The sequence below is a fragment of the Sebastes fasciatus genome, chromosome 22 (genome assembly GCF_043250625.1).
Source record: "Sebastes fasciatus isolate fSebFas1 chromosome 22, fSebFas1.pri, whole genome shotgun sequence".
Lineage (NCBI taxonomy): Eukaryota > Metazoa > Chordata > Actinopteri > Perciformes > Sebastidae > Sebastes > Sebastes fasciatus.
This window is the reverse complement of record NC_133816.1, coordinates 5702179-5713586: the sequence shown is the minus strand read 5'-3', so window position 1 is coordinate 5713586 and position 11408 is coordinate 5702179. Positions and strand designations below refer to the sequence as shown.

The 11408-nt window shown below is 38.6% G+C and overlaps 1 protein-coding gene across 1 annotated transcript; it reads right to left on the bottom strand.

Annotated features, from left to right (window-relative positions):
* Positions 1-2207: 2207 nt before the first annotated feature.
* LOC141761374 (uncharacterized) lies at positions 2208-9585 on the bottom strand. Its single transcript, XM_074624730.1, has 7 exons — positions 9455-9585; positions 5493-7392; positions 5202-5365; positions 4896-5116; positions 3809-3938; positions 3626-3726; positions 2208-3516 (listed from the first exon to the last, which is right to left on the bottom strand). Exons 2-7 carry the CDS (start codon positions 7372-7374, stop codon positions 3297-3299), a joined length of 2718 nt encoding a protein of 905 aa, XP_074480831.1. The 5' UTR covers positions 7375-7392; positions 9455-9585; the 3' UTR covers positions 2208-3296.
* Between the last annotated feature and the right edge of the window lie 1823 nt (positions 9586-11408).

The window sequence follows — 11408 nt, the reverse complement described above, 5'->3', positions numbered from 1 at the left end:
TTACAATTTAAGGTTCATTATGTTTATTTCATTTTCAAGGGTAATTTTTCAGTGCTTTTGGGTATGGGTACAGATGGTAGATAATTCTATCCTGAGGGCAACTAAATCACAAACCATCTACATGGCTACATACATTACTGTTCAACTAGAAGTGACGTCTATCACCGAGGCTGTGATTCACAAACCCCTCAGCCAAGTAGCAGGTACAAGGATGAAATATTGTGTTTGTAAGTAAATGTTCATTATGATGACATCATATAACCATAAGAATGGATTATGAATTAGAGTAGGGCTACATGAATGTTCTTCTGTTAATTAAGCACACTTATTATTTTACAATATTATACAATTTTAAGGTAAATATTAGAGGTTTGTACAGAAATCAACTTACAATGTTGAAAAGGGGTGAACTACATCTATCAAAACTCAACACGACACTCTCCGAATATATATGAATGTTGCAAATGCTAATGATATAATGTTTAAGATGACTAGCAAATGTATTGTCGTAGCACTTTGTTTTTCTTTTTGCTCTGTATTATAATGACAACAATAACTGGACTCACTTGTGCAAAGGTATGAGTGTCATTCCTGTCCCTTACCAACTAGTGAGATTTAGAACTTCCTCATTCAGGCTGGCAACCACAATTCAACATTTATGCAGGAAATCTGTGGTTTTACAAGGAGGTACAATGATGAAATCTTGTGTTTGTAAGTTCAGAAAGTATTAATGATGATATCAAATATCCGTCTTCACTGATAATGAAGAAATAATTATGAATAAGAGTAGTTCTACATTGAAAACATGCACATTATTTTAGAGAAAATCGCTTTTAACATAGATGAAAAAGAAATGTTGGAAACTAAACTTACAGTATTGAAGTCTGGTGTCCGCTTTAACTACAAAATTCAAGCTGCTGTGCTTTCGCCTTCTCTTCGTCTCTGTCAATCCCTCTCACTGACTAAGTCTGTGTCACTCTTTTGTTCACAGTTACACCGATGAAATGTGTACTGCTTTGTTGCAGAACAGGTTGGACTGATCGTTGATGTACTGACTAGGATGAATAAGCACATTGGCATGTAAATAATCATTTCATTCTGGCATATGACCCCACTGTGTTTCAACATATCGGTAAAAAATGAACAAACAGAAGATGTTTCAATATACATTACCTAAATCTTGCTTATATTTTGCATTTTAAAGATAGTATAGTGGGATATTTCAGTGCCTGATCTGACAGGACACATGGTTGTTTCTCAGGGTAAAAAGTTAAGCCACATAAACAGAACTTTTCCTGTCTATGAATAGATCAATTGATGTCAATTATAATCAGGACATCATTTCCCAGAAATGAAGAAGAAGCTGCAGTGCAGGTTTGAGTTGGAACAAATTCTTCTGCCAACAGTTTTTCTATTGTTAGTACCATAAACGGGTGTGGCAAATTTACACAGAGATCTTTTAAGAGATTAGTTAATACACTGCTCTGTCTACACAATGTTATGAGTATTATGTATATGTTTTATTCTGCAAAAGAGGGAAGGGTAAAAAGCCTGATACGTTTTAATATAACATTCAAATTACTAATAGCTGCAAAGTTGAAGACTTAAGATTCCAAAGTATTTTCTGAAAGTAATGAAGTCAAGAAAGTTAAGACAGTAATTCATCTTGAGAGGGGAGATTTGATGTTCAACTAATGTTGTGCCATAACCTTAAAATAAACATGATCAAAACATCTTACAAGACATTTATGTTTTAGAGTAACATTCAATGTGATTAAAACAAAGTTACAATATAGTTGTTGTTTTATTTAATTTGCAATACCATTCACTTAATGAGTAGAAGCACTTTTAGACTTCTTTTTTTTTTTTTGCCATTTCTGCTTCATTAAAAAGGCAGTGGAGAGAGGGGACGACATGCAGCAAAGGGCCCCAGGCTGGACCCAAACCTGGGCCGCTGCGGTAAGGACTCAGCTTTAATGGTACGAGCTCTACCCGGTGAACTACCGGGGCACCCCAACATTTTTAGACTTCTGAGTGTGTAAGGTTTCTCTATCTGGCAAACACCCTCATGTCATGCTCTTGCAAGCTGCAGTAACGTGTTTTTTTAAAAGGCAAAGGTACGTTCAGATTTGTGTGTGATAAACAGGTAGTGGCATTGCAGTGCTTGTTTTACATACATTTTGTAGCTTGCAATTCAACAGTCAGTATTTTCAAAGAACAGAATGAATGTCCAACCTCTTTATTTATGAAATGGTAGAATTTCTGAAATGCTATGACAACAGGTATAAATGGGACAAAGCCCGTTGGACAGTCAAGAACAGCTCAAGAAACTAAAATAACTCAAAACTCTACTTGATTTGTCCAAGCAGTTATCCGTGAAAGAAATCAACGTAGGATGGAATTTTAGAGTTCATTATATATATTCCCTTACTTTCTTTTCCCACACATAATGTAGCAATGTCATGGAAAAATACAAGAAAATTGTACTATGATAAAAAATAATTACAGCAATGAATCTATATCAGCAGTAAGTTTTAAGCAAATCAAACACATAAGTAGTCATTCCAACGAATTGACAATTTCAAGGCTCTTTTCAGGTAATATTGATGCATCAATCTGTGAAAATGTGTGTGTAATTAATTTGTAATATAACTAGCAACTACAAATATCAGATAAATGTAGCAGAAGTAGAATTTCGAATTTATTATAAGGATAATGGTCAAGTAAAAGTATAAGACCTCACAAAATAAAAAATACTAAAGTGAGGTTAAAGTCCCTTAAAACTGTACTACAGTATGGTATCTGAAAATGTACTTATTGTTACTCTCAGCCTTTGGAAAATAGTTACTATGTAAAATAAACATGCAAAACCTTATAGGTGTGTTTCACAGAAGACGTGTTGTCGCGGCAGGAAAAGCACAAGTAATAAAATGAATGATGGCTGAATTCCATTTAGTTGCTTCAGTTTCAGGGTCCTGGTATTGTTCATGCTGGCTCACTGTCAGACTGTCATGGCTTACTTGGATACTGGAATAGAACAAAGCCAATGTTAAAGTTATTAGTAACACCTGTGCTTTTCCTTTCATGATAAGTCTGATGATGTCAAGACATATTGGACTTCCTTTTTGTGCAGTCTTGTTACCTAGTGCTGCTAAAGCCTTGCTATGAAACCTTGGCTGGACATGATAACTATTAAAAACCATCACATCAGAATTGTTTGCGTTTCTTTTTTCCTCTGACTGCTTATAAGACTCTAAAGTCATTTTTGAAGTCCCTGATCCTTTTTGAAGTTGACTTCACTTCAAGTCACTGGGTTGAGACTCTTGAACTGGGACACCCAGACGCTCATCAGGGCTGATGGACAGCGTTGTAAAGCTGGTGGTGATGTCTTCTCTTCGAAACATTTCCTTCAAGGGGGTCTCTGAATTCCACCGTCGGTTCTTGGCAAACTTGTAAACACATCCGAAGAGATCAGGAAATATCATCATCACATCAACTTGGGCTGCATCCTCGGGACTGTAAACAAAACAAATCAATGAATGTGTATAATTATTGTATCAGTTTTTATTAATTGTGAAGATTTCCATTTATGTACATTGTAAGGCCCTGCATCCCTTTCACTCACTGGTGATCATGGAGGTTTCGTATGAAGCGCAGTAATGCCAGTGTGTTGTCTGGGTAGGCTTTGTCATTGGGATCCATCTTCTGGACCAACTCTGGTGGAAACTGCAACACCAAAAATAATTACTCATAAATTAAAATGAAAAGAATTGGAATGAAAAAGTTACAGCTGTTATGTTGCAGTCACCTCATTTCTCCACTGTTTGAAGGATCCATCCCTGGCACATTCTTCCAATGAAGAAACCAGTTCCTCATCAGCCATTCGATATTTTGCCACCTCCTTCCTGTTGCCAATCTTTGTCAAGTATTCAACTCTCCTGAAAAATAATTATTTTGAAAATGGAAAATATTGAAAAATAGTCAAGACAGGCCTGGTATGCTTTGGATTTCTTCACATGCCAAAGCAGCGTGCATGATTGATACTCAGAAACACAAACGCAAAACTATGAGGAATGGATTTAAATGTGTTAAGTAAGCTGCAAACGTTAGCATGCCTATACCTAGCATTACTTCCATAAAATATTATGCATGGTCCACAGGTTAGGTTAGAAGAACTTCCATTCAGGACTGGCATCTACTGTGTAGGAGTTGTTCCTGAATGATACTACTGCATATCAGAATTTAGGCTAGTATTAACAGTTCTGTCCTTGATTTGTAGATAGCCATATTAAACTCAGAGATTTGTTCTGTTACAGGATTAAGATGACATTTCTAACATGAACAATTAGCAAAATAATGATATTTCATTTGGGTCGTTCTCTAGACATATGGAGTGAACTACACAACAAATATTTCTGTTTTTTAGAGGTCTTCAACAAACAGCATTTCCCATAATCCCTAGACCTCTATGGGCTAAACATCATGGCTGTACAAAAGAGGCTAGTCTATGGAAAAGTAGAAGGGTAGCGGTTAGTTCAGACATGTCTGTAATAACAACATTCATGGTCCTCAGAGGATGAATCCTACTGACTCTGGTAATGAAATTTGGCACAGATACCCATGGTGCCCAGAATCCTAATTCCATTAGGTATGAACACATTTCACCCTGAACCAAGATTGTCAATTAATGCCGAGGCGAGATGAAAAGAAAGAGGATCACTAGTCATTAAGATACATTGTCTAGGAACCATGAATATTTGTCCCAAATTATGGCATATTTCACTCTGGACCAAAGTAGAACAAACAAACGACAAAACAATTCCATCCCATAGAAAATAAAAATAATCAATCAATCAATCAATCAATCAATCAATCAGCATTTCTTTTTGTTTTACCTTTCAGAGGTCCAGAAGAAGGGATGACTCAAGCATTCCTCCACTTTAGGTCTGTTCTTTGGTTCTTCATTGATCATCCACTCAATGAGATCCTGAGCCACCACATCTTGAACATGGTCCAAACTGTACCTCCCTTTATGGATGTTGTACTCACATTCAAAGGAATTGCCGAAAGGATGTTGTCCTCCAGAGAGGATATAATAAATCAGCATCCCTGCCACCTTCAGAATGAACAGAACATTTTAGCAATTAAGGAAGTATTTTTCACCAAGTCATCAATCAAGTTTGTTAAGCAGGAAAACTCACCTGTATATCAGTGTTTGACTTGTATGGTATGTCACCTTCTTCTGCTAAAGTCTCCTTGGCCATCCAGCATTTTGTTCCTGCACTGCCTGTGCGATGAGTTGTTTGGCCTTTGGTTAACCGTCTACTTATGCCAAAATCAGCTAATCTTGCCCTCCCGTTAACATCTGCAGGACAAATCAGGTAGACAAACTCTAAAAATTATGCATGATAATTATAAATTCAAACATTGTTTTTTTTCTTAATATTAGATAGTGAATTCCTTCATTTCAGTATATTTTTAACTTGTCTTACCGATCAAAACATTCTGTGGTTTGAGATCCCGGTGGAGAATTGGAGGATTTTGACAATGAAGCATCTTTAAACTCTCGAGAACCTGATAGACAAGTTTCTTTATCTGGAGACCACCATCATTATTTCTGATGTATTCTTCCAAGGTGTATTCACAAAGCTGAAGACCAAGATATCCAAAGTTCTCATCCTCCGCAGCATCAACATATCTTACAATAGATGGATGATCAAGCTCTGGAAGTCGTAGAAATCCTTCCTCATTCTTCAGCACCTGATAGTTGCATTTAGTCATTCTCTTAATAGCAACTTCAGTGCCATCATCTCTCAGCCCCAAGAAGACTTCAGTACCATCACTTCCCTTCGCTATGCGGAAGTCTGCATCATTCACATAAATCATGCTGCCAATTCTGGTTACTTTACTTTCATCAGTGCTCAGAAGCTTCTCTAATTTCCCTCTCCACCTCTTGCTGATTTGTAGCCATTTGTGTGTTACTGATGACATAGTGGTGTCGCAGTGGAATGGCATCACATTTGCAGTTAACATCACAACAGGAGTGACTGTTTCGGACTTCTCCTTCTTTTTCTTCTTCTTTTTCTTCTTTTTCTTGGATCCAGGTAAGGCTGCAACATCCTCACATTCTGAGTTTGGTTTGCTGAAATGACTTTTCAGTCGTCTGAGGACTTCTTTCAGCTTGTCATTCATGTTCATATCTGCAGATGTCAGTATGTCCTCAGGCACTGAAGTTATCCCCACAGATGTAAAGATGTTGGCTGCATGTTCAACTGAAAGCAAGTTTGCGAATATGCCATACGTGTGGACTCTAATGCCAGAGGAGTGTTCATCCTTTACAAAAGGAGCAACTGTCTTGCATAACTTCTCAATAAAGTTGGGATCCCAGCCATTTGTGCCTTTTGTTTTCTGTGTTATCACATATAGTGTTTTCAGAACATCTTCCCCTATATGAGGTCTCTCTTTTGAGCAAAGCTGGTTCAGTAGTTGGGGGATTATAGCCAAAGCTTGCTCATTTGGTATGTCTTCCATTGTGCAGAAAACTGCATGTAAACTATCAACTGCCCTCCTTACATCTCGCTCAGGGATGTTTGGGAAGCGACTGACTGCACCTGCAATGTACGTGTTCACATTTTCAGTGTCCGTTAGCCATTTGATACTTGCCTGGCTATATTTCTCCTTACTTCGCCCAGTAACAGTAAAGAGCATTTCGATCATGGTCAGATGGTTCCGAGGATCCTCCAGCAGCATGTGACTGTCAAACGTTTTGAACACTTCTTCAGGTGATACCCCTCGCACAGCAATTTCCATATCCAAAAAATATCTGATCTTGGAGCATAATTCATCTCCTTTTGACGCAAAGTTATGAATCATCCGAGATATTTTTTCATTGTGAATAATATGTTCAGGATCAGTGACAAGTAACAATGTTACCTCTGCACCAGCAGAAATTAGCTCTTTCATGACATCGTCTCTGTCATTGATGGCGGCAATTTGCAGCGGTGTGAATCTTTGTAGTTCAATAAAATTCCCTCCATTTGGATCAGCTTTTGCATCAAGCAGTTTCTTCACAAAAGCAATTGGTGCTTTGGATAGTGAGACATAATGCAAAGGTGACAAGCCAGCCTGGGAAGCACCGTTTGGGTTTGCACCCTCTTGTAGTAGGAAAGTAAAAATATCCCTATTGTGATGTACAACAGCAGCATTCAGTGGAGTTATGTAGTCATTACACTCTGTGCAGGGGTAAGCCAGAGCAATGCTGTTGTCCTTCAATAATTTTTTGAGCTTCTTGAGGTTGTTGTTAATAATACATTGTATTATGGGATGTGTTTGTCTTGGAGGGACTGTCACTTGTAACTGGGTGAAGATATTCATTTCTTTGCTTCAGAGTATCTGTGAATAGACAAAATGATGATGTTAAATGGTCATTATGTTTCAAGTGTACATTTTCAGTGCTTTGAGAAGCCCAAACAAAACTTTCCACCATTGTATTTAGGCAGGTACAGATGGTGGATAACTCAAACCTGAGGGAAAATCAGAAACTATCTACATGGCTACATACCTGTGTGTGGCTCTCAAGGATGGTCATGCTCATATTAGAACAGGTAACCGGTATTTAAAAATGCTTACAGTGAAAGTTCTATTTTGACTCCTCCCAAACACAAGATTGTTGTTCAGTAGGTCCCCCGTAACAACAGAATAGGTACCCTTTAAAAAAAGACCGACAATATAGGTTCCCACATTGTTACCCCCTTATACAACTTTATTCTCGAAATTTCAGAGAACACAGACACGCGGGATATATTTTGAATGTGCAGAACGTTTCGAACACAAGCAGAAATGCTTGCTGAAACACATACAGTGTGCGAGCTATTAAAGTCCAGGCACAAAAGAGGAGGGATGAGTAAATCATGCCTACATGTGTGTGTTGACTCAGCAGAGATCACATTAAATACTGTAAGAGAAGTTGATCTACAGGAGGAGAGTAATTATTTGAGAGAGCCTTACTGCATTATACTTAATCATATTTTGAATTGTCACCTGACCTGGCTGTGTTTTCTTTTACATAAACAAAGACATTTCCACCTTAAGTTGATGCACAAATAGGTGCATAAAAATTCACTAGAATGTGAACGAAAGTCAGCGTTGGGCTCGCGCTTGCTCGCTCTAAATAGACATGAACGAGCATCGCTCAAAACAGTGAGGTGACACACGTCAGCTAAAACCACAATATCACTCTACATTTCAGCTGCTTGGCAGTAATGTTAGCTGACCAGACAAAGGTCTCTCCATGAATCACTGCTGATCCTAGTGTTGGCTAGAGAAACGAGAGAGAAACGTTATCGTCTCCGACCGGGTGCCGATAACGTTTCTCTCTCCGGAGCTCCGTCACTTCACAAGACACGGGAAACCTCTGTTGGTCTGGAGGAGCTGCAGCATTTATTTCTACACAAACGTCCCCTGTACATTTACTAGATATTCTCAGAGCTAAACTAACTCTCCTGCAGTGTGTAGTGTGCGCGCATTCACGTGAGGTGGAGCGAGCTGAGGAGCAGAGTACAGCAGAGAATCCGGCCCTGGAGACCAAAGCTATGGTCTCCCCCGCGTCCTACGACCGCCGCCAACACTGTTTTGCAAGTTGGGCTTCACTAGATACAACCAAGAGGTTTTGGTGCTTCCGTGTAGTTTGTGTTGGAGTCTGATGGTACTTGTCCACAGAAAGCCGTAGCCTCACGCGAGCGTGCATATACGAGCGTGCATGGGAAACCGACCCGGTAGATTTATACGTGTAAAAAGTTACAAACAGTCCCTTTAATAATTTAAGTGATATATGTGCACACATTACTAATCATAGGTCAAAACAGCACTAAAGTTGGCTGAATTATAAAAGGCATAAGTGGTAAAAACGAAGAGCCGTTTGGGAGCCGAAAAAGCCGGCTCTTCTTGGTGAGCTGAGCCAAATGATCTGGCTCACTAAAAAGAGCCTGAATTCCCATCACTAGTTGTTTGACGCTCACATGTTGAAACGAGACCTACACCCCTCGAGGCCTACTGGTAGACCTACACAGTTAGTACCAAAACATCCTCCTATATTTGTTAGTGGATTTGCTGAGGAAAGTCGCAAAAGAGTCCGAAACTCTACAATTACTAATGCTTTTCATGTCTTTAGATATGACTTAAGAGTAGCACACTTGTTCAACTTCCCCATTCAGGCCAAGGCCTATTGAAAGAGGATGGAGTTGTGACACATGCGCAGTGTAACCATAGCTGCAGTCGTTCAGGCGGCTGCAGACTGCGCATGTGTTGTGTCCGTGGAAACACATCCTTTTCACCACCTTCCTTGAATCCAGACTTTGAAAGTGCACAGCTGTGTGTCTGTGAATCGCCACGTATTTTGGCCGTAGTGAGTAAACGTTATGAAGACATATAATAACCATAAAACATATAAACTTACTGGAGCAGGGTGTCCTCCCCCCCACTGTAGTAGGAACGATCAAAACGCAGCTTGCTGTTGCCTTCCTTTTCTGTCTGTCCCTCTGATACTCTCTCTCTCCGACTCTGACTCTCTCTCTTGCTCCTCCCTATGTAAGACGAAACGGGCTGCGGTCGAAGAGTAAAACAAAAAAAAAGAAAGCCCTGCTGGAGTCAAACTTCTTCCATGTGCACTTGTCCTATGTGCTGTGCAGCCTTAAAGGAGCAATATGTAGTACTGACAGCTAGTGTTTCATATGATTTTATATGATAGCAGTCAGTGCATTTTTTTGCAATTTGGGGGTTAGACAGTTCTAGACAAAACCACATTAGCCTCTGGCCAGCAGCAGACTTGTTGAAATCACTTCACCGGCTGCACACGGACCAGAGAGGGATGTTGAAACGTTCCGGACCGGAATGGAAATTTCATGGGAGAACGAATTGGTTGTATCATTGTTTTTGGAGAAGTCAGTATTTCATTTCAACATGTTTCCTTAATTTCTGACGACATATCATGGTCATCTTATGATTTAATACAGTAAATATATTACATATTGGTTCTTCAAGGGATTTCTGCAGACACGATTCCGGCCCAAAAAGAGTACCGCCAACTCAAATAAAATCATTGAATCTATATTTTCATTCATAGTTAATAATATCCTTATTAAAAATATTGATTGTTGCAGCTTTAAGATCCCAATGGCCTTTGTTAAGGCAGTAAAATAAATTTCACATTATATCATGACCAGTGAATGATACAATACTTCTTACAATCAGACTTGTACACATTTATTTTGATACTCAAATGATTACAGTATGTTTTGAGAGTAACATTCAATATGCTTAAAACAAAATTATACAAAAGAATCTGCATGTTGTAAAGCTTGCATATTCCATTATGTTTTTTTCTTTTAAATTGCAATACCATTCAATTAATGAGCAGAAGTACTTTTAGACTTCGGAGTTTGTTAGGTTCATCTAAAAAAGAAGTTGGCAAACACCCTTTTTTTGAATGTCATGCTCTTGCAAGCTGTTAATTTTTTTTTTAAAAGTAAGTGCAAAGATCCGTTTAGGTTTTTGTGTGACAAACAGGTAGTGGCATTGCAGTCCATGTTTTATGTACATTTGTAGCTTGTAAGTCAACATTCAGTATTAGTAAGAACAGAGTGACAGACGGAAAAAGCCTCTCAACTTGAGTGAATATATTTACATAAACATTTTGTTTCCTTCATTTTTGGACAAACAAACTATGTCCGTTTTTCAAATTTATTTATGCGAGTCCGCTGACTTCTGTGGGAAGGAGCTTTTTTTATTTTAAAAAAAGTTAAATTATGTCAGTAGTCCAACAACTAGTGTTATTTTTTTCAAACTTAATGTCCCTGACATCACCTAAACACTAAACTCTTGACTAAAAAGTTATTCCATTCACGTAATTGTCTGAAAAGGCATTAGCTATATCCAGTCCTGAATATTTCACCTCCTAAAACAACAAACCACATCTTCATTTTTTTACTGTACGCAATATAATCTATAGCACCTACAGTAACATTTTCCACTTCACAACTACACTCTAAGGGCTGGGGTCTCGGCTAAGATAATTAAAGGTTTGTGCTTTCAAGACATTCCCTGCATGGAAAAAAAGCAAAGGGGTGTGATACTTTATCACAGCCAGAGGGAGGCACTGCGGGCCCAGCAGAACACAGAACCCCAGTGCTGATAAGGCAACAAACTGTACATTACCATACGGTACGAGGACATGAGTTAAGTGGCACATACATGAGCAACCACGCCTCTTCCATGCCCCAAATGAGAACAAAACAAAATGAGTATTATGTTTTTTCTCTCAGGTCCTGGTGTATATTTTGGGGGGTATAAAAGCACAGGGGATATTTAACCAAAAGATACATCCCAATAGATCAAATTATATCTCAAATCTT

Excerpts from the sequence above, each read along its gene's own strand:
- LOC141761374 (XM_074624730.1), bottom strand. The coding sequence starts at position 7,374 with ATGAATATCTTCACCCAGTTACAAGTGACAGTCCCTCCAAGACAAACA. Across the intron at positions 3,727-3,808 it reads TCAAACAGTGGAGAAATGAG|TTTCCACCAGAGTTGGTCCA; the intron begins GTGACTGCAACA and ends TTGGTGTTGCAG. Across the intron at positions 3,517-3,625 it reads CGAAACCTCCATGATCACCA|TCCCGAGGATGCAGCCCAAG; the intron begins GTGAGTGAAAGG and ends TTTTGTTTACAG.